Source organism: Vipera berus (genome assembly GCF_964194415.1).
Source record: "Vipera berus genome assembly, chromosome: 3".
Classification (NCBI taxonomy): domain Eukaryota; kingdom Metazoa; phylum Chordata; class Lepidosauria; order Squamata; family Viperidae; genus Vipera; species Vipera berus.
Window position 1 is genome coordinate 24,003,823 of NC_138204.1, and position 24,476 is coordinate 24,028,298.

Consider the following 24,476-nt stretch of genomic DNA (forward strand, 5'->3'; position numbering starts at 1 on the left):
TCTTGTGATGTAGAGGTTGCTACGCCTCTCCTTCCCTGCCTGGTTTGAGAATTAGTCAAGTGAGCACTTCATAATATCTCAAACTTTTTTGGTGTGTGTGTCTCTGTGTGTGAAGTTTTTACTAGATTAGAATGACAAAAAACTAATCATGCACTATTTCTAAACCGCTTGTAACCAATAGGATTTTGAATGCTCAATACTGCGGTCATTGTATAATAGAAGAGAATAGAGCTAGAAGGGACCTTGGAGGTCTTCTATCCAGCCCCATCCTCAAGCAGGATGATACGATCTCAAACAAGTGACTGTCTAGTCCCTTTCTTCTTGAAAACCTCCAGTGATGGAGCACCCACAGTTTCTGGAGGCAAGCTGTTCCACTGGTTAACTGTCCTCACTGTCAAGAAGTTCCTGCTTAATTCCAGGTTGCTTCTCTCTTTGATCAATTTCTAACCATTGTTTCTTGTCCTGCCCTCTGGTGCTTTGGAGAATAACGTACACCCCTCTTCTTTGTGACAACCCGTCAAATACTGGAATACTGCTATCATGACTCCCCTATTTCTTCTTTTCTTTAGAGTAGCCAAACTCAAGTCCTGCAGCCGTTCTTCCTATGTTTTAGTCTCCAGGCCTTTGATCACCTTAGTTGCTCTTCTCTGAATTTTTTCAAAACTCTCAACATCTTTTTTGTGATATTCCAGGTATGGTCTTACTAGGATTTTATAAAGCGGTACTAATACTTTGTGTGAAGTTGATTCTATGCCTCTGTTTATACAACCTAGGATTGTATTAGCTTTTTTGGCGGCGGCTGCACACTGCTAGTTCATGGTTAAGTGATTGTCCACTAGGACTCCAAGGTCCCTCTCACAATTACTGTTTTTAAGCCAGCTCTCACCCAATCTGTACTTGTACCTTTGATTTTTCCTGTCTAAATGTGCTTTTCTCCACTGTTGGATACGCTTTGCTCAGATAATATGTGCCAAGGTATTTATTTCATCTCATTACCTTTAGTCCAAATCCTCATAATTGGCTTGTATTCAGTGTCTTGAAAGCTCTGAGAAATAAACAGTATTGAAAAGCAGCTTCTGGAAAGCATGCTCAGTCTCTAAAAGGTTCACCATCACTGATCTAGTAGATCCAATGATGTGCTGGGGATTATTAATGTGAAGTGGTATTGTGAAATTTAATAATATTGTTAGGTTTTTTAAGATTAGGAAAAACAAGCCTATAAGATCTTTTCTAAGACCTTGCCAAGATTACTTCTGTTACCAGTCATTGGCAAGTGATATACCACTTTCACAGACAAGGTGATCAGCTATAGCAATGAGATGGGTCTCATTTCAGGAATCTGACTGCCTTGTCTAGGCTACTTTGTCTGACTTCATTCCCACGCCTGTTGTGGTATTTCCCAGGTTAAAATAACATGAAATAAAGAAATATGTTGGAAGTAACCATGACAGAAGCAGTCCCCAGGAGGAAGATAGTCAAAATAAGTAGTTGCTAGGCAAAAAGATCATTTATTTTAGAGTGGGAGGTGATGGGAAAGAGTTGCATTCAAGGAATTTGGCTAATAAGCAACAACCTTCATTTTCTGAATACAGCAATTACTAAAAGGGAAACTGCTACTGTACATCTTTAGAGAATGAGATTTTACAATAATTGAAAGCAAATTATTACAGTCGTGTCTGTTTTTCTCAAATAAAAGAGCAGAGATCTGTTTTTTTCTCTCATCTATTTTGTTGGAAGCTGGAAGAAAGCTAAAATGATTTGCCCAAGGCATATACTATACTAGATTCATGTTTTCAGAGATCTCTTTAAGATCTTTTGAAGAGATTTATGACAATCTGTTGGGAGAGTTGCCCCTTGCATCAGGTTAATGGAGACAAGCAGAAAGTCAGAGGAGATGGCTCCTGTATGGCTTCTCCTCAGTTGTTGATCCTGGCAGCTCCTTATGTTACTGAGCATTCTGGGGGATGACGTGTGTGTGTGTGTAGCAAAACCATGTGCTGCAGATCTGGAAGTAAGCCTAAAAAGAAGGTGGAACCGGCTTTGTTCCCTGCCAGAAAACTGACAGCATTTGGTTTTCTCTTAGAGATTGCTAGGAAGCAGGAGGCCTAGGAGTGCTCATGCAGGATCTCTCCTTTGGGTCATGCAGGTTATCTTTAATACACAGAATACATTCAGTCTTTAGTAACAGCTCCTAAGGCAGTGATGGCAAACCTTTTAGAGACCAAGTGCCCAAACTGCAACCCAAAACCCACTTATGTATCGTCGGGTGCCGGGTGGACGTGGCCCATTGGGTGGGCATGGCTGCGGTGGTAACGGCAGACTGGGTGGGACTAAAAAAGTTCAATCAATTCCAACTTTGTGAGATCTTTTTTTTCCCCGCAAGAAGTTGAAATTGATTGATTGAACCTTTTTTTTTTGCACATGGCGGTGGAGACCTAAAGCAAAAAAGTTTTATAAAACCCGAAGGCCTAAGACTGGGGCGACCACACGTGTCCCTACAGAGAGGGCTCTGCGTGCCACCTGTGGCACGCGTGCCGTTCGCCACCACGGTCCTAAGGAATAAACCCTGGAAAAGCCTTATTACCCTTGAAATTTCTCATTGCTTTGGCAGCTCTCCTTATTGTTTGAAGTCAGCAGACAAGTGTGTCAATATAAATTGTGCTGCCTATCCTACCTATACGACAAGCCCTATCCTACCTCAGGAACAAAGCTGGCAAGCAATCCTGTCCTTACAGTTTTAATGTGGAACAATTTATTGGCAGGATTGCTGAATTCCCCCTGGTTTCACTGAGCGGGGGGGGGGCAGTCTTTTCCTCTCAATGAGTACAGGCAGTCCTCAACTTACAACTGTTTGTTTAGTGGCTGTTTGAAGTTACGTTAGCACTGGGGAAAAAAGTGATCTATGACCATTTTTTTACACTTGTGACTGTTGCAGCATTCCTGTGATCATGTTATCAGAATTTGGACCCTTGGCAACTGATTCATTTGTAGGATAATTGTAGTGTCCCAGGGTCATGTGATCCCCTTTTGTGACCTTCGGACAAGCAAAGTCAGTGGAGAACCCAGATTCACTTATCATGTTACTAACTTAACAGTTGCAGTGATTCACTTAACAACTGTGGCAAGAATGGTTGTAAAATGGAGCAAAATTTATTGACTCACTTAGCAACAGAAACATTGGGCTCAATTGTGGTCGTACGTTGAGGACTACCTGTATCCTCTGCTAGGAGGAAAAATGACTGCTTCTTCTTAACATGGGGTGGAACAGGCTTGAGTGAGTACAAGCTTGCAACTGAGATGCAAGTTTTAGCACACTTTCAAGTTGCCTGAGGTGCCCGACGTGTGGAGGCACCCTACGCCTGTGAGTTGTTGCACTGGCTATTTTTTGGCCATAGGTCTAGTGCTCTTTTGAAAGTGCAAATAAATCTGTGCCCAGAAAAGTAGCCTGATAGTTGCTCTTTCCATGTTGAAAAGTGGGAGAGCTCCTTCTCACTTCCTCATTCCTCTTCCTTTATTAAAGAGCACAGTAGTAAGCCTCTTGAAGAAATCTATCAAAGGGAGTAAAGAGAAAGTTCCTGATGGCACTGTCTGCTCTCCAAAGCTCAAGTAAGACACATGCCCACAGAGAGAGAGAGATGTAGTATGTCTGCACATCATCCACAGAGCAAGAAGAGGATCTTGGGGGGATTTAGATAAAAAGAAGAGAGAGAGAGAAAACACGGAATAAGAAATGGGGGGTGGGGGTGGGCAAATGGAGGCAATTTAAGAAGAAGATTGTATGTTGTTAAGTAATAGGAGTTACCTCTCATATCTGCAGAAACTGAGCAAGAGACACGTGCATGAGTCACCCATTCAGGAACTAGTACCCCAGCAAAGACTAGTGCTAGATTTATTTATTTTTTTTAACACAGGTCTACTTCTATTTCAAAAAACAGGAAAACCCTGTTAAAAGGAGCACGAATAACTGCCAACAAATACTTTGGAAAGTGCGAGTCAGGCCTGGCAGTTGATTCTGTGGAAACAAAGTCTCTCATCCCTACATTCCAAAGGCATAAGAGTCTGGATGCATCAGCCAAAAGTCACCAAACAGCATTCTACATCGTATTTCTGGCCAAAACGGAGTCAGGAGAAAAGGGAAAATGCTACTTTTAAAATGGAATGGCTAAAGAGAAGCGTAAGCTCTATAATGGGCTGAAGGTGAGATGAAGGCAGAATCAAGAGGACACCGTCCTCTATAAAACTAGTTGGAGTGGCAGTTCATGCAGCAATTAAGAGCACAATGATGAGCTCTCATCTTAGAAACTGTAGGAAGAGGCGCTTGTTAATATAGCTGAACTGTATTCCCCACCCCCACCCCCAAATCCTCTCAGGCCGCGTGGGCGGTGAAAGAATGCGCATTATATCTTTGTTGCCTCTGCAGATCTGAGCCCCAGTGAGAAGGAATGAAGGAACCGTGCTCTGGCAAAGCCAAATCAAATGCACCCAAATCTAGATAATCTAGCAACAAAACATCAATATAACAATATGCAAATTTAAAGACTTTATCCATATCCATTGCTTTTGCCATTTAAAGGCAACAAACCGGATGACTCAATTTTTTTGAAAAAAGAAAATGCACAGTTCAGGGAATTGGCAGCCCATCTCTTTGGATGGTGAAAGTGTTTAAACAAAATCAGTCTAAATCTCTCAGCAGTTTTGTATCACATACACATCGCCATCTGCAAAAGCACACAGGACACATATTTAAAGATATCACATGGTTTTTTGGGGGGTGCCAGTTCAGAATTCAGGGTATGTGGCTCATTGATGCCGTTAGTAAATGACAACTGTGGATGGAACTGCCTTTCTCCTCTTTAGCTACATTATGTTTTGCCAATTTTCTATTTGTTAAACCAAAGAAACATGATTTATATGTATGTATGTAAGTATGTATGCATATGTATATTTAGGTATTATCTTAAAAGGTGAGGCAAGGAAAGCAAGCAAGCCTGGAGATTTACATTACAGAGAGGAGAATTCAAAGAAATGTGTCCCCTTCTGTGTCCATCTGTCAAAAGGGACTAATTCAAACACTGCCAAAGAGTGAGTTAAGGGTATATTTCTTGTTTCAGTCCTGCATCTTGTTCTTTTTTTTTAAATCTACTCTCATGCATGAAGCAGTTATCTTAGTCAGTTCTAAATGCTGGGGGCTTAGCCAAAAATAACATCAGCATCTTCTCTGACTGGATAGAAAGGATCTTAAGAAATAAAGATTCTAGTTTAACTTTTTCCTTCAGATATTGATTTTGATCAAGGAATTTTGGAATTGGAAGAATATTTAGATTTAGAATTTTTTCACCCGCATTATAAAATGCAATAATTTGAGACCAATTACCGTACATTTTCACCAACATAGGAAGCTGGAGTATAAATCAAGTAAATACTGCATATAAGAATAGATTTTTAAATACAGGGTGTCATCCACTACATGATGAAGATGATCAGAATTAGATTTCTTTATTGAACTAAGTGCAAAACAGCTTTAGTTCCTTTTTGAAAAATGGTATTAAATATATAAGCAATATTTTTGTTGTGCTAGAGTAGCATTGAGCATAAGAAAAACATGATTCCTACTTTTGTTCAGCTATCTTCATTAATAGGTTGAGAGCAGAGAATACTACTGATTAATAAAGCATGAAGGTTGATAGATGGCAGAGGAAGATTAAATATATTTAACCTCAGTTGGCTGGAAATAACATGTTAACTAATTAGCAAGGAGAATGTTGGAGGAGAGAATGGAGGAAGCTTTTAAAATATATGGTTGCCAAGGTACAGGTATTCCCTTGATATTAGCATTCAGACAGCTAACCTAAATGTAGGAAAATGCCTAACGTATACTTCCTCATTATGAATTGATAGCAACTATCATTCAGCTCTTTAATCCCTGGATGGAGAATATGCAATGGGCAGCTATTTCTTTATTTTAAACATCAATTGTGCTGTATAATTTATTTCTCTATTAAAATGGAATAGTGTGAAAGCAAAGGGGACTTCAAGTGGGACCTAGCATTGCTGGAATACAAATCAAAAATGTATTTTAACTCTAGGTATCAATCACATCTAATGAAAAATTAAATTATAAATTAGGTAAAGGTAAAGGTTCCCCCACACATGCGTGCTAGTCGTTTCCAACTCTAGGGGCCGGTGCTCATCTCTGTTTCAAAGCCAAAGAGCCAGCGCTTGTCCGAGGATGACTCCATGGTCATGTGGCTGGCATGACTAGATGCCAAAGGCGCACAGAACACTGTTACCTTCCCACCGTAGTGGTCCCTATTTTTCTACTTGCATTTTTACATGCTTTCGAACTGCTAGGTTGGCAGAAGCTGGGACGAGTAACAGGCGCTCACTCTGTTACGCGGCACTCAGGATTTGACCCACCAAACTGCCGAACATCTGATCGACAAGCTCAGTGTCCTAACCCACTGAGCCACCGTGTCCCTTAAATTATAAATTAAGGTAAAGGTAAAGGTTCCCCCGCACATGCATGCTAGTCATTTCCGACTCTAGGGGCCGGTGCTCATCTCCGTTTCAAAGCCGAAGAGCCAGCGCTTGTCCGAGGACGTCTCCGTGGTCATGTGGCCGGCATGACTAGACGCCAAAGGCGCACGGAACGCTGTTACCTTCCCACCGTAGTGGCCCCTATTTTTCTACTTGCATTTTTACGTTTATAAATTACACGTGTATTAATATTCAGTACAAATAAACCACACACACACACACACACACAATTACAGGAAAATACTATAAGTGATTTCTTATGTCCCATCAAGTCATTGTCAACTCTTAACAATCACATAGATTAAACCTTCTCCAGGATGGTCAGTTTCCAGACTGGCTCTTCTCCTGTCTTCCAATATTGCACCATCACTGCTGTAATCACAACCATGCATCTTGCTGCTGGCCATCCTCTTTTTCTCTTTTTCTCTTTTCTTTCACCTTTAATCTTCTCAGGATTATAACTTCTCAAGAAAGGTAGATCTTTGCATAATTAAGAACTTTTAAAATATGTTATAGTCCAGATTTTATATCCACCCACTTCTTAGTCTACCCGTTTTCTATTTGTGTATCTATTAATCCAACTACTATAATTGTTCCTTTTGTGGAAATTTAGCTAAATATATGATTGGATTTGTGGCTAAAATATTACTGCACAAATGAAATTAATTGTGTATTATCTGGTGTCCATTTCTACAGTGTCTCCTCTTAAGTAGATGCTATCAAAAACCTTTTGGTCTAATAATATATTTTATATTCCAAAGAAGAAAAAGAGAGAATGATGTATAAATTACAACATAACAAATTATGTCATGGTACTGTTTTGGCTATATAAACATTCACTTTCAGAGATTCCATTTCTTATTTGTATCTTGAGAAATCTACTGAGTTCCTGTCATTTAACAACAGTGGCAACAAAATTACTTTTCTCTCCAGGGACATGTTCTAAAAGAGGTCAACAGCATCTCACTGGCAGAAGTGACCAGTCAACTGAAATTCTACCCCTTTTATCATGTGCTGCATGCATCCTAGTCATGTAAAAGGCTGAGGCTTTGATTACCTTGTAGTACTTATAATTTTGACACTAGTGATCTCCGTGAAGTTATTTCTGTTCTCTCCCCTGCTGAGATAAAAACATGGGAATAACCACGAACAGGTTTTTATGTTAAAGGTGTGAAGTCATGGCAATTCTTGGACTGAAAATGAATTTCTGGATTCGGTATACTTTTGTATTAATTTGATTTTTCCCCCATCAGAATCTTTTATAATGGCATACACTATATTTATTCATTTTCTTTACAAAATCAAAATAGATCCCACAAGTCAGAAATCTGCTTACCTCACTTATAATTATAAAAAATAATAAAAAAGTTAATTACTGCTAGAATAAATTCTTATGAGCTAAGCATTTCATGAATGCCAAGTGCTAGGCCCAGATATATTAGTAACATTATAAAGACCATATGAAGTGGAGGACCACTCTGAGCAAACAGTTGATATGATTGTGTGTGTGTGTGCTTGTGTGTGTAACTTGCATACCACTTGCAATTCTTTCAATTTATTTGTGAATACTAGTAGCTGCACTTTGCACACTAATTGCATATGTTTTTCATCTGTTTCCCCACCCCCCAGGTCCGTCTGGTCATTGCAGAAAAAGGGTTACCTTGTGAAGAACGAGATGTGAGCATGCCCTTGACTGAGCACAAAGAACCTTGGTTTATGCGCCTCAATCTTGGGGAAGAGGTACCTGTCATCATCCATGGAGATAATATAATCAGTGACTACAATCAAATAATTGACTACATGGAAAAAAACTTCACAGGAGGTAAACTTTTAGATACTCTCCTCAACCCTCAAGCTGATGGATACAACTTCCATGACCTTGAATTAGCCCATCCATTGTTGGAGTACGATAGATATGATAGATAGATATAAGGACAGTAGATGTGGAAAATTGTCCTAGAAATTCAACTTTCTTATAATCGAGCTCTTAAATCTTCTTACATCTGTATTGTTGTTGCCATTCCAAAACTGGATTATTTCTTTTTTGTTTGGTTTTCTATTTTCACAAATTCTATTGCCATTTATATTTTGGTAGAATTGCCTCTGGTCTGATTGAAATAGCTGATTTTGCTTAAATTGGATGATTTGTGGCTCATAGCATTCAATTTTTCCTGCTATTGCTGTTATTTGATTCTTTATAATTTCCAAAGCTTCTTCAATTTTTGGGTGCCAAGTCAACATTTGTTAATTAGGCTTGTCTTGATCCTTACATTCTTCAATTTTTGCTCTTTCATGTTCTTTAAATTACTTGCATCTGATCTTAATTTCTTTATTTTGGCATCCAGTCTGATCTTCCACTTTGGGATTGAATATGATTTTGCTTTTTCAAATTTTGATACCTAGTTTTCTGCAACCACCATTGCTGTACTACAGGCAAGCTGATTGGTTTGTTTGATAGATGTTATTTTAATACTTGCAACCAGCTTATTCAGTTTTTTCATCATATGTGCCAGGTCTTTCTTGGACACTTTCAATGCTGGCAGTCTTTGTCTTTCTAGTGGTAATTCTGTATTTGCTATAATTTTCTTTTTTTATTCTTCTTGTTGAGAGGTTAGAGGGGAAGGCCAATTCATAGGTTGTTTCAGTGTTGGCCTGTAGTAGTTTTCTACTTCTTCTAAATTATCACTTTGTATAGTTCACATTAGCTGTTTCTTTTATGTTTTCAATTGTTATTTGCATGGTTCTACTATTCTACTATGGTTTGGGGGGGTCTTCCATTTTCACAATTTTTCTGAATCTCTTCGAGTTTGGCATCCCTAAATATTTTCTTTCTGGTAATGAATCTCCTTTGATTTTGTAATCGTTGTTCAGTGGTATTTGAGTCAGGATAAATTTTTGTTCAGTGTTCAAATGTTTGCTTTAATTATTCCCTACTTTTAAGTAGCACCACTTTTGAAGAAGGTTGTTGATCAGGTGATTGGTCTGCAGCTGATAGGAATCTTGGAGGAAATTGATTATCTAGATCAGGGGTATCAAACTGCCAGCCAAGGGCCAGTTGCATTATCCGGAGGCAGTGTCCACCCCAGTTCTGGCAATGCAAAAAAAGTCATGATACATTGTGACACGTCACGTGTCGTGGCGAGTTTGACACCCGTGATCTAGATCCATTTCAATCCGTTTCCAAGCTGGGATTTGGTATTGAGACCTCTTTAGTTGCACTTGTTTATGACCTGTGGCAAAGTGATGGTGATTCCATCCTTGTGCTTGTTGATCTCTGGATCATTTTCAGTACCATTGACTATAGTATCCTTCTGAGCCAGCTCTGTGGGTTGGGAATTGAGAGCATTGAGGGTGTCCCTCTTTCTTCTCTAGGGCCAGCTCCAATCAGCATTGGTGGGGAGAGATCGTCCTCTAGTTCCCTTATTTGTCAGGTGCCGCAGGATTCTATTCTCTCTCCTCTCCTTTTCAACATCTACATGAAACTGCTGGGTGAAGTAATCCACTGGTTTTGGCTTCTCTATCATCAGTATGCTTACGACAACAAATTATATCTTTCAACTTGGGCTGGCCAAGTGATACTGTTTTGGTTTGGGTCCAGAATTTGGAGAGTGTGCAGGTTTTGCTGGGAAGAAACCTTCCTAGACTCAATCCTGCAAAGACTGAGTGGTTCAAGATCTTTGGACCACCCAGATTTGGGGGTATTCCAACTTTGACATTAGATGGGCAATACTTCATCATTCAAGGGTGCTGTGCAATTTGAGATCCTCTGGACTCACAATGAGCAAGTGGCACTTGTGGCCAGGATGCTTTTTGCCCAACTTTATCTGGTGCACCAGTTGCACTCTTTTCTAGATCAGGGAAGAGAGTCACTCATGCCCTGGTCACCATGGCTTGACTACTGCAATTCTTTCTACATGGGCTGCCCTTGAATATGACCCAGAAGCTTCAGCTGGTCCACAGTGCAGTAGTGCAGGCAGTGATGGGTATGTCTTCATATGCTCGTGTAACACCTCTAATTGCCAGTTGCCAGTTTGCTTCTGAGTGTGATTCAAGGAGATGGTGGTCATCTATGAAGCCCTATATGGCATGGGCCTGGTTACTTGAGGAACTGCTTGTCTCCCATAGCATCTTGCTCAGTTACAATCAAAATATAGTAAACTCCCCTCTAGGGTACAATTAGAATACATTAATGCACATTTTAAAGCAGTAACATACGCTGATCAACTCAAGCAATAAATTTCAACAAGCATTCACATTACCATGGTTCAATATTATACCATCAGCAGAGTTGGAGGAATTTTTTTTGTAAAATTCCATAAGCAGAAAGGGTTTGCCCTTGTAATGATGTTAATATTGAAACACTGTCATATTGTATTACATTGGAATTTTGGGACATACACAAGGCACTCCTCATGCCTCTTCTAATTCCATCTCTGGAATGGACTGAAGAATTTTTAATGCAATTTTTAGTAGCAGATAAGGACTCCCAAAGTAACTCCTACCACTGTAAAGTTTGTTTTTTCAGCTTGTAATACTTGTATATTGCTGACAACAAAATGGTACGACCATGATTGTAGATCTTTTTATTTTGTATGCTTTATTCTACTACGCATATTCTATCTTGTAGCTCTAATTTGTAGAATTTATTTAATCAGTTTCATTCAGCCTGAGCGGCTGACCTGTAATAAAGAATTTGATTTCATATTTATTTTAGATGAAAAGTCAGACTCCAGCTGAACAATTTAAACCACACAGGACATTTTGGCAGCAAAAAATTGAAAAGAAAACAAGCTTCTAAACCATGCTGCATATTTGTTTCCTGACTATTAAATGATATTAGTAAATAAAAGCCAAAACCTCTATAAAATAAGAACTAGATATTCAGAAGGATAATTTTCATTCTTCCACATTATTTTCTCTGTTTCCAGAACTAACTTTAATCAAAAGATGTATGCATCTGTCACCGTAATGGGGCAATTTAGGTGAATTATTTTAAAAGGATAGTTTTAATGAGACATTTCCTACAATGAATTGATTCAGGAATGGCTTTTGGGAGATCTGGGATGAAAGCCAGGGAATAAGTTCTTGTATTTGGACATGGGAACATGAGGACTGAAATATAGAATCAAATCTGTAAAAGATAAGTTAGAAACAGTGGCTCACATAAATAGTATTCTGAAAAAATATGAATATGTCCAGGTAGTGCATCATGGCTGTGTCTTAATGTAATGCTAATTCAGATTTAATAACATATACGTGAGCCAGGGGCCCAGGCTCAAACACATTTGTTCTCCCTCCTCTTAATTCAAATTAAGATCAGCACCATGTAATGATTCTTTTCAGATGTACTGGTGCAAAGTCCATATTTGATATAAGACAAATCCCATCTTATACTTGGAAAAATGCATACATTAAATTGAATTCTACTATTACCTATGCATTTCTCTAACTTATCAAGTTCATTCTGAAATGCATTTCTGTTTTCTAAGCAGGTTTAATATGGTTAGAACCAGATATTGCCATCCGTTGAACAAATTCCTATAGTTAGGGATACTTTACAAATTAAATTCAGTCTCTTTCCAGTTTATTCTTCCCTATAAACACAGGACCCAGCTACAGAGGACAGAACTGCCATTATTCAATGTCATGTCAAAGACAGTTGATGCAGGAAGTTTGAAAAGAAAACAAAGGTCTTAGCTAGAGATAAAAATCACTTTGTTTTAATGCTACAAGAGAAACACCCTTGAATCTTGTCATTCAACTGCCCGTATTTAGTTGCTGGGATTATGACTTACTACTAAACAACAATTTTTGGTGTTATTTTTGGTAAAATTCTGGGAAGCCCATGAAAGTGCTGCATCCTGATTAAGATATTCTGTCTGCAAGAGCTTGTAACTGGCTAAGGAGATTTCAGGCAAGTTTATTTATTTATTTATTTATTTAATTTAATTTGTATACCGCCCTTCTCCCGAAGGACTCAGGGCGGTGAACAGGGCATAAATACCAAAATAACCAAAATACAAAATTAAAAACAAATTAAACCCTAGTGCCCAAATGTAAAAATAAATTACATTAAAACAATAATTAAAACCCAAACCCAAGTTGACCGCTTTATATCCTTGCCCATTCATATAAAGAGGTTAACAGAATAACAGAGTTGGAAGGCCCCTTGGAAGTATTTTAGTCCAACTCCCCCTGATCAAGCAGGAGACCCCATAACATTCTGGACAAATGGCTGTCCAGTCTCTTCTTAAAAACCTCCAGTGAGAGAGCACCCACAACGTTTGAACACAAGCCGTTCCACTGATTAATTGTTTCAACGGTCAGGAAATTTCTTTATTGGTTGTCCAATTTCTTGCTGCTTATTCTTGTTAATTCTTCTTCACCCTGTCTGTTGTTGCCAAAATACCCATTTTCTTCCTATTTCAAATCCAAGATGCAAAATTACCCTTAAAATCTGAGTCTATAAATAGGCATGCTGTAGAGCATTTATTTACAATAAGTAAGTGATTTCCAATAAGTTAGCTTTGTATAAAAAGAAACATCAGATAAAAGCATTGTATATACTAGTCTGTTTTAACCTGACTGTTTCTTGTTTTGCAGAGCATGTGGTTCAACTAGTTCCTGAGAACGGAAGCCTCCTTCATTCACGAGTAATGCAGTATAGAGAACTCCTAGATTCCTTGCCCATGGATGCCTACACTCATGGATGTATACTTCACCCAGAACTCACCATGGATTCCATGATTCCAAAGTATGCTACAGCTGAGATTCGCAGTAAGTGGTCAGTTATGGAGGGCCATGTTTGGTCCATTTAAAATGTATAATTCCCCAATAGTAAAAAATGTTTAGGGAACTCTAAGCATAATAAATGGGAATGATAAGAGTCACTAAAGAAAAAATATCAGCAGAATTATCTTACATTTGACTAATTCTTGATGTACCACTTTTAGTACTACCAAAAAAAGGAGTAATCTTGTCATGCAAAGACAAATCACAGCTCTGCTTTAAGTTTAAGGACTTAGGGAAAGAGGTTCCATTCCAGCTCCTGAAGCAATCTTTCAAAACTTGGTATTTTCCAGATGTTTTTGAACTATGGATAGAAATCCTGAGTACCTAACATCTGTTGATATTATGTTGCCCTAAATATGTTGCCCCGAAATCTTTAGGAACTTGCAATGTAGATAATTTCAGTTCAGAACATTTTTTGCTGGTGTCCTTTCTTCTTAGTAGAAGACTTAAAATTAATTGCAATGGGTTGCTTTCTATAGAAAAGAACTCAAATTTGTGGTATCTCCACTTAAAAAGAAAGCTATCATTTCTGCCAGTTGAACTCACACATATCAAACAATTGTCTCAACAAACACATTGGATTTTAACACATTGCAATAGATAAAATATTTGTAGTCTCACATGTAACCTGCATTATTGTATCTTTCCCCTCTGTCCCCGCCACCTCAATTTAAATCCTACATTAGTCAAGCTAGTTTGTGCAGCTGATGAAGTGAGCTGCAGCACACCAAATGTGTCTTTTAGAACATTTGTTACTCAGAAAAAATGCTATCAGACTTCTGATTTTTTGCTATCATATACTAACATGGTTGTTCTCATATAATATCTATTGTGACCCACTTCAGCTCAGCAGTGGGAAAACACTGATTGCCCAGTGACAAACTTCTCTGGTGAAATATTTTTTATTTCTCTTCAAAAAAATTTTTTTGTTTAAGTTAGCTTGCTGCTCTTTTATTCCAAACTTCCTTCATTATTTTTCCTCTCTCTGGTGATGCCTTTCTTCTTCTTTTGTTGAGGCATAAATAACTATTTTTGTCCAAGGACATAATATGTGCTAGTCAAATTAATGATAGCATTTAGCATAAGGCAATTTGATAAAGCATGATACAATAGATACAACTTCAACTGCAGGCCAAGTCTGTTTTTAAAAATCAAATGTGCTGTGCAATGTCCAACTCTTTCCTTCCATTGGCTCTAATATAATGATTTGTAAGGGCTGGTCTGACTATCCAGTCAACATTGTTGGCTGTAACCCTGCCTTGTCTCACGCTTTCCTTGCTTCTGTCCCTTGTCCAAATTTCACATTATCAAGTAAGGCAAATGAACCTTTCTTAAGTCTGTCCCATAAAAGGAACTACCATAGTGGATGCAGCAGTTTTTGATCTGACACTTAAACTATCACAAGGACAACGAATTACAGTACGTATTTTTGCTTTAGATCAAGTAGGTTTTAGTCTACTTCCTTTGAACTTCCATGATTGGTGAGGAGCGGAGGTAAGCTTTAGAGAGGACAATTTGACATTTGAAAAAATTCTCTACTCATACAAAAACCATTTTCTCCTTGTCACTGTTGAACTATTTATTATGCATTTAATACATTCTCTGAAAATTTCAAATAGTACTAGAGGTTTTTTTTAAAAAAATAATAATACAATGATAGTAATTTCCGTGGTATGTTGGAAATCTGTGCAGATACACACAAAAAGTTCTTTTCCAACTACAATCAATGGAGCTTTGAAATTTTCAACTTGGTTGAAATAGAAACTGGGTTGAGGGGGACCTTCTCGATTTCTATTGGGTATCAAAGTGCTCAAGAGCAGCCCTAATGTGTGTAGATTAGGTTACAGAGACAAGGATAAGTTGTGCTTCAAGTACAAGCTCTCCTGAAACATTGACAATGCCTATTATCACTTTTCCACAAGGACATTTCATGAAAAGCAGTCCTGCTGTGTGGGCAGTGACTTTGTGACAAGAATATCACAGGCAGTTGCAGTTTAATGACACAGGATAATTTATAATCAAGCAGCTCAATTTGCAAACGCAGAGATTTTAAAAAAAATATCCCTAAACATAGAATTATAATTTCAGGCTAGATTTTCCTTATCTTTAAACATATTCATTTACATGACTTTCTTCACCATTTTTGTTAAGTTTGTGCATGACTTCAAGTTTTCTTCTGTTGGAAGTGCTTCTAAATTATTTGAGAGTGCCATATGAACCCACAGAATATCTATATTCAGAGGCAATATGGTGCAGAATAATAAAAAGTGAGAGCAGCAATGGATATTATTACTGTCAAGCCTTCTTTTAGTGATTGGCTAGGATAGATCCTGAAAAGAGGAGAGGCATGATGCAACTTTAGAGAAAGAGGTTGAATTATAATTGTGCTTATAATTGCTATGAGGAATATCAGAACCCACATTTTTGTTTTAATATATTTCTTTATATCTTGTTCTGTTTTTCTGTTTTCCTTTATTTATTTATTAATACATTTATTGCCCACCCATCTTACCATAGGGTAACTCTGGGTGACTTTTCATAACAGATTTTTCTGTTATTCTTCCTTTTTTTACTTTTTCTGTTCTAATTTAGTCTGTGGTAGTTATTGTTCTTAAAATGTAATTTTTTTCCTTTAAAAAGCCTTATGTGTTACTGCAGGTGGCAGCATCTAGGCAACAGTGACTGAAGTAGAAGCTAAGCTAAACTGGCTTGATGGGATATAATAGCTAGATTGGGAAATTTAAAACAAAATTCCAGGAATTTTTCCAGTAGAAAACTAATTCTATATCGCAAACAAACATACTGGAATTCTCCAGGTAGTCCATAGAAAACTGTATCTTTACTGATTTTCTACCTTGATTCTGTTCTTCTCATCTGATTTCTTAATGTAGGAGGCTAAGATAGGTGGTCCTTTAATTTCTTCTTCTTATGATCTCTCTTTTTAGATTGTCAGCCAGGGCAGATTTATGGTAAAGTTGCCTGGGGGTTGATTGGGGAGATTCATTGTCATCCTGGGAGCCAGCAAGCAATCAGGTGCCAGAGCAGCTTCCAAAGCCAATGGATTAATGAAGTGGAGGCAGAGTCAGATACTGTACGGGACTGTTCCCATTCTGGAGAGCTAGTCTGTTGTAGTTCCTAAAGTGCTGGGCTAGAAACCAGGAGATTGAGTTCTAATCCTCCCTTAGGCATGAAAAGCAGCTGAATGAATTTGGGCCATCGCTCTCTCTCAAGCAAGTCTACATCACAGAGCTGTTATTATGGGTAAAATATGAGGAATATGTATGCACACCACCCTGAGTTGACCAAAAGCAGTGACAAAGATCTCATAATAATAATTTTAAAATGGTAGGGTGCCTAACCTAACAACATACTAGCAGCTATGAAAGGGCAAAGTATAGCTCATCTCCTTTAGAGAACAGGTGGCAAAATTCCCAATTAAACCATGCCAGCAACTGGAGCTACATAACAGCAACTTTCAAGACCTTTCTCTTTTTTGGCTGGCATATACTCTCCTTTTTATAAATCTTCACACCATTGCTTTCTTGTTCTGGCCTCTTGGCCCTGAAGATCTTCACAGATCTCCAGCTGATTTATAGGCCCACTTGAAACTGTTATTGTTTGAAAGTAAACACTGTTCACTAATTTAAGTCAAAAACAAAAAAAGACTAAAGTAAATTTCTGACTATACTATGGGCTTATTCCTATTGAAACAGCAGTTTTTCCAAAAGTTCCTTGGGTTCATTTATTTAGACTTCCTCCAGTCTGTAAAATTCTACCTTAATCAAAGGCTGCTGTGGAGATTAATAACCACTCTCACCTAACCTTGCTCCACAGACTTTGTTTTTAAGAGAACCAAACATTTTTCTCTCTCCAGAAGAGGAAGAGGCTGGGATACCTAGACTTTGAAGGTGACATAGAACCATCCTTTTATCAGGATTATGAGATGAGGGGATGTGTATTGAAATGTTTAAGTTCTTCAGGCTGCCAAGAAAAGTACAATTTAAATCAGTGATGGCAAACCTTTTGGGTATGGCATGTCAAACATTCAGAAAATATCTAAGTTGATTATGCTGGCATGTCAGCCCCCACCCCAAACAAAACAGAAAGAAAAGAAACAATTATCTATCTCCCCCCCCTCACACACACACACACACACACACACATATCTGGGCCACCCTGAACCTTGGTGGCAGTGTTGAGGCAGGTCTGAAAGAGAGGCCAAAGCCTTGACTTCAGTTCTAGCGCCACTGCTACCACTCAAAAAATCACCTAACAGAGGAGATGAACATCATAAAAAACTAATAAATTAATAAAATACATTTTTTTAAAAAGTCCACCTCATGCTGTTCCCTTGCAGCACAGAGCTCCCCAGGATCTGCCACGCACCATTTACTTTCAGGCAGTGTTATCTACCAAAGGCTGCTCCAGGCCTCTTCCTTGCCATATCACTTTAAATAATCACCAATAGCAACTAAATAAAAATCAAAGCATAATGTAAACCCAGGTTAATGATACTGCTGGCCAGACACTATCTAAAGTCAGAATTGTCTTCACTTCTCCAAAGATCACTGAAGTTTAAAAGGCTGCCAAAACCAGTTGGGCAGAAAGAAGAGAAAGATAGATGGTCTGAGCATGACCTGTTTGTCTAAGATTTAAGTAATTTATGTTCATTTCCAGTGCATTACTCTCATTTTTTCTTTACCTTTCCTTATGTTAGACATTTATCTTTATTCTCCAGACCAGCAACTAAATGTCTCAGTTAAACACAAATGTCTTCTTTGAACTAAATGGCTACTTTTTAAAATAAATACAAGAGCCTCACTTTCTAATTCACTATTTTACTTGGTGATTGGAGATAGTCACATGTTTTTAGAATGTGTGAATCTATTCCGTGTCATTTTATTGTCAATATCCATTCATTAAAAAAAAACAGTTGAGAACAACTGTGAAAGCCACACCACGAGGTTTCTCAGAAAATAGTCTTGGTTCTAATCCAGTCTGATAGATCAATAAAAATTGAAGAGAAGAGGAGCATATACTTAGCTGCAAAGCTACTGGGACATTGTTCTGCAAATAGTCTATTACAGCCAGCATTAAGAGAGAATCACACAATAGAAGATATAAAGAACATTTAATTAAAGCAACAAATTGCTACTCTAAATTGCAAAGGATGTCATATTAGTGTGAAACCATCTATTCAATCCTGACTAAGCATAAATTTCCTTCATTTGTAGGCATGAATATTTACACAGTAGAACTTGCAATTACTAAAATATTTGTGTGCATAATGTAAATTGAAAGAGGGAAAATCCTATTTAAACTATTGATTTGTAAAATTGCAATCAGATACGCTACAGGAAATGTTCAAGAAAGTTTTCAAAAAATCTCTTTCCATCAATAATCTAGGGCAGGAAATGAATAGAGGAATGTAATTTGAAATTCTAAATGTGAGGTGAATGAAGGTCATATTCTGATTTCATTTTGTTTGTTGCAGTGACACCTACTGCAAATGTAGCAACCAAATGTAAGACTATTATGCCTATTTAAATTCCTCCTTTTAATATTACATGGATTCTTCAACAAAATGTTGCAGTCCTCTTTGAGCCTTCTCTAGTCCATCCTCATCCCCAATGTTCTGTTTCTCCCCCTCCGATAATTACTGAGCATTCTCAGTTTGTTCAATTCTCACTGAACTGTTTTTGACACCCCTTTTCTTAGAATTTATTTAAAATTCTGCAAGCTTCAGGATCCATCTGTCTGTTGCTTCGTTTGGTTACAGAAAAATTCATAGAAAACTAGTTGGATGCTTTCAAAATGGTCAAGTAATGTAAATGAGTACTTGTATAAAGGAACAAATCTAACTATGGTTTATCTTACAATTGTATCCACATTTCTGCACGCAAACTGAATTTTCTTCTCAAAACTATATTCAAGTACAAGAAAAACCTCTTAAATCGATCATCTCAGTCTCAAGAGCCATGATATATTACTTTTTTCATTTTACAATTTTTTTTCATTGACAATAAAGTCTGTTTCCAGGCCAAATAATGTCAGATGTAGCCGAGGAGGACTACTCTAAGGTCTCAAAACCAAACTATCTGATCATCAAGATTTCAACCATAGACCTTGAAACATCCAAATGTTCTCAAAGTGTAGCCCCAAACATTTCTTGAAAGTTAAGCTGCCATTTAGAAAAATAATATCCCCCCTTTCTTTTTATTGTGACTTTTTTGATCATAGTTAATGTGAGGCTAGACTGGATATTATGGCCTTGTTTGTCCAGTAAAATCTTTCATAGAAAAAAAGAATAACCAGGCTGCCGTAGAAGCTTAATTACTTCAGCTATGCTAGATATAAAGAGCAACTAAGATGCATTTACTCCTAGCTCAAGCATTGCTTTTGCTGAGCCCATGATGTTGTGATAATTAAAAGTAATTACATAAGGGAGGTGAAATGTCAAGATGGGAAAAGAATGAACACAGATCATTATTGGTATAATGTATCCACTATTTCACCTACATTGAAAAGAGTACTGCTAATGCATTTACTCAAAACTGGCCTTTTCCTTGAAGTACGAATTCTCATTTATTTGCTGATAAATTTGCCAATAAGATTTCAAATGCAGCCTCACTCATGATTTTATCTATCTTATCTATCTATCTTAGATAGGTTGCCTCAACCTAGTGTCTGTAGAATTGTCATGACCACAACTCCCAAGAACTATAGGGTGGCTTTTCTTATGCTGGCTCTGGATATTACAATACCATATAGCTGGAAGGTTCAAGTTAACTTGAAAGGTGTCCAGGAAACACAATTAGTTCAAAACAAAACTGCCAAGTTTCTGGCTGGAGTATTCAGCCATGGTCTTGTGAAGCTATTTTTTTTTTAAAAAAAAAACACCTTTGCATTAGCTCCCTGTGGGTTTACGGACATGCTTTGGGATATTGATTATCATCTGCCAGGAAATATGCTTGACTTAATTCCACCATAACTGAAAGATGATTGTGGGAAACTATAACTGCTTTCTCTTTTACTTAAAGAAAACTAATCTAAAATATGATATAACATCAGCACTTTCTCCCACAAAGAATCAAGATAGAAAGGACTCAGAAATCACCAAATTATGATCTGGAACAAGGATGTACAACCTGAACACTTTAATGTAGTTCTCAAAGCCTCTTCAGTCATTTCCATCAAATTTTGTTCTCTAATGTAATAGAATGGAAAATCATTAATTACATGGGAATGATCACTTAACTATATTTAAGTTAATTTTAATAAAATGTTGAAGGAAATATGTACTTGTTTTTTGGCCTTACCCCACTAATTTCCATTTTCTGTGTCCCACATTGTTTGGAGGACAGCGTCTTAGCATCCCTAGGCCTCAGCCTATAATGGTTGTGTATTTCTATAATCTTCTAGAACAATCTTTTGAGATCCCCATTTTTGAAAAGCTGTTCTAACACCTATATGCGAGAGATACATCCTCCCATTTGCTCTGTGTTTATCTTTCAAAAGTCCAGCTACAGAATATGGACCAAAAGTAATACCTTGGACCTTAAATGAAACCTACTTTACTCCTCGATCCTTCATTCATCTTATTGTTATCATTTCTTTAGCGCAGCTTATAAAACAAATATAACAGTTTTGTAAAAGAATGAAGCTTCTACTACAAGCATGCAAACTATTTATATTTTCTTCTTTTTAGGACATTTAGTTAATGCCAGCTCAGATCTGATGAAGTTGGATCATGATGATGATGATGATGCACAGCTAACGGAACCATACCTTTCCAAACAGAAAAAACTTATGGTGAGATAAGCACGAGGACGGTTTTATTATTAGGTGTGGAAACCTATAGAAGTTTTTATGGCTATATTGACTTCAATCCAAATTCCACTAACTATTGGGGATGTTCCACAAACTTCCCACTCTCACCCCAGATAGAGATTCCAAAGAGAAGGGCCAATTGATGGTGCTCCAAGACTGTGAAAAAGACAGTGGAACTTGGGGTAAACAATAGTCCCCTGGGGCCCAACTTAAATTGAGGAGGTAGTTAGACTGCCTATTGATTTCTCTGCAACAGACAAAAATCATCACATTTAATTAAGAATCTGTAATAGAATGAATTTGTGCAATTACTATCATGAATAATTTCTATGTCTCTCACTGCTTTTCCTGTATTAATAATATATAATCAAATTAATTAATGTAGCTGGCCTTATCTATTCATACTTTAGCACGACCCCCTTTTCTTTTATCTTTCAGATCACTACCCCTTAATACAGGGGTGTCAAACTCAATTTCATTGAGGGCCGCATCAGCATTGCGGTTGCCCTCAGGGGGCCGGGTGGGTATGGCCTGGGTGGGCGTGGCCTACTGGGTGAGCATGGCTAGAGTGCGTATGGCCTACTGGGTGGGCATGGCCAACTCTACATCATTCGCATCAAGGGTGCCTATGGGGGCCTGGGTAGGAGTGGGACAGATCTGAGGGTCTCTGGCAGAAGGAGGGTCTCTGGGCCAGGGCCAAGGCAGTGGGAGCCGTTCCCTCACTGTTTCCAGGATGGCTTCGCGGGCCACATGAAACCACTTCGCGGTCCGGATCTGGCCCCCGGGCCTTGTGTTTGACATGTCTGCCTTAATAGAAACAATGTTCCTATCTTGACTGATCTAAAAAAGAGCTAAGATAAATACAGGTAGTCCTCAACTTATGACCACAATTGAACCCAAAATTTCTGTTGTTATAGGGGTGTTGTTCTTTATATTCTTTCTACATAATATTATTGAGTTTTGCCCCATTTTACGACCTTTGTTGCCACAGCTATTAAGTGAATCACTGCAGTTTTAAGTTAATAACGCAGTTATTAAAAGTGAATCTATCACTTCTGGAAGCTGCAAAGGGATCTGGAGAAGGAGAACACCAAGAGGCTGAAGATGGACAGACAGAGGAGAATGGTGCTGGAGGAGATCAAGCTACAAGCTACAACTTCTTTGGATGATTCTAGAGAGCAGAGGGAGATGCGTGCTGCTTTAAAACGATCAAGAAAAAATAAAAGAATAAGATCAGCAGAAGTCTATGGAATTTCCAAAATGTACTTACAGCCAAGTAGTGGGAGGAGCACGGCCTAAAAAAGATAGTCCTATTTAAGCTGCTCCAAGAGCTTTGGGATGATATGCATGGCAACTAAATTTTTAATTTGGAACGTTAATGGACTAAATTCATCAGAAGAGGAAGAAAGTTTTTTTTTTAATATTTAAAACAATTCAAGATAGATGTTATATGTTTGCAAGAAACGCATATTAGGGTTGTGGACCAAAAGTATTTATCGAATTCAAGGTTGGGCACGCAATTTGTTGCTTCTGCAATGAATAAGAAAAATGGAGTGGTTGTTTATCTTAAAAGTGCTTTAACAGTGGACTTAATTGAAGCAGATAAGCATGGAAGATACGTTATGATAGACTTGCTACTAGTAGGTAAAAAGATGCTTTTAGTTGGATTATATGCTCCTAATTAACAACAAGTTGACTTTTTTAGTTTATTTCATACAAAGTTTACCCAGTTGGATTATAAAATTTTTATTTTTATGGGGGATTGGAATGGTGTTTTGGATGTACAGATGGACAAGGCTGGAGCTTTTAAGCGCGGCCCAAGTCATGCTAGACTGTCTAAATCCTTTTTTGAAATGAAGGATGACTTGGAACTGCGAGATATTTGGCGTGAAAGACATTCGCATGAAAAGGATTATACTTTTTTTTTCTGACAGACATCAATTTTTTTTCAGGATCGATTTTATTTTGTTGACAAATGACTTTTTTTTAAGGATTAAGAAGGTGAAGATATGTGTAAGAACTATTTCTGATTATAGCCCAGTTTGGCTAGAGATTTATAAGGACAATAGAGATAGGCGCTCGTGGCGCGTAGATGAGAATTTGTTTAGAAACCAGAGAAATGTGGAAGAATGTAAACAGCGGATGAAGGGTTTTTTTTTTGTTTTTTTTTGAAATTAATATGAATAAGGGCACCTCTATGGATATGGTTTGGGATGCTAGCAAGGCCTATTTGAGAGGGGTGTTGATATATATGAACAATAAACATAGATGTGCTGTGGAAGCTAGGAGGGAAGAATTGGGGAATGAAATAAAGGAAAAAGAAAAGGCTTGGATTTTGAATTTAGAGGTTGTGAAGTCTAAGGAGGCTATTAAACTGTTAAGAGGAATGGATTGAGTATATCCAGAACAAATATGGGATTAAGAAGTTTCAGGTAGTATTTGAATAAGTCTTCCTTTCTTTTTTTTTCTGTTTTTTTTTATATATATTCTATATTAATAGTGTTTGTAGTTATCCTATGTGAGCTAGAGAGTGATAGATTTTAGAGTCTATGGTTGTTAGCATATGGTTGTTTATGATTCTTTTTTTGTTTTTTATACCTTGTACTTAGCTCTGGGAAGTCGGGGGGGTGGGGAGGGGGGGAGGGGTAAGGAGGGAGGGATACGGGAGGGGTAGGGGGGACTGTCAAAGATAAAATGTATGACAAAACTTTTCAATAAAAAAAAAGTGAATCTGGCTTCTTCATTGACTTTGCTTTTCAGAAGGTTGCAAAAGGTAATCACATGACCCTGTGATACTGCAAATGTCATAAATAGAGTCAGTTGCCAAGCACCTGAGTTTTGATCACATATCATGGAGATACTGCAATAGTCGTAAATGTGAAAAATGGTCACGTAAGTCACTTTTTGCAGGGCCATTGCAACTTTGGTCACTAAATGAACTGTTCTAAGTTGAGGACTACTTGTAAAAGGGAATAGTTGTTGAATGCCAAGGTGGCAATTACTTCTGCATCATTAAGAATTGTCTTGAAAAGGGAAAGTGATAGAAAGAATGGAAGAAGTGGCTATGTTGAAATTACTATAGGGGTGTTGTTCTTTATATTCTTTCCACGTAATATTCTATATATTCATCCTATGCTGAAAAACATTGAGAACAATAATAATTTTTAAAAATCCATGCAATCATACATGGAGGAAAATGTTTTAGAAATACTCTCTGAATTTCAGTGCTGGAAGAAAAAACATCACCATAAACCCAAAAGGAGGTTTGAGGGTCCCGTCTTTGGGAAGAAAGCACTTTTCCATTTCAGTCTCCCAAT

At 37.7% G+C, this 24,476-nt stretch overlaps 1 protein-coding gene across 2 annotated transcripts in view; it reads left to right on the top strand.

The window, feature by feature from the left end:
* GDAP1L1 (ganglioside induced differentiation associated protein 1 like 1) overlaps positions 1-24,476 on the top strand; it is a 46,130-nt gene that overhangs the window by 14,544 nt on the left and 7,110 nt on the right. The window contains exons 1-4 of one of the 2 annotated variants that reach the window (XM_081324088.1): positions 5,079-5,082; positions 8,167-8,359; positions 13,141-13,314; positions 21,038-21,141. In XM_081324088.1, coding sequence (XP_081180214.1) covers positions 8,221-8,359; positions 13,141-13,314; positions 21,038-21,141 — 417 coding nt within the window. In that variant the 5' untranslated portion in view covers positions 5,079-5,082; positions 8,167-8,220. Of the gene's footprint in view, positions 1-5,078; positions 5,083-8,166; positions 8,360-13,140; positions 13,315-21,037; positions 21,142-24,476 lie in introns of those variants that run through there. The other variant, XM_081324087.1, reaches the window with a different exon arrangement.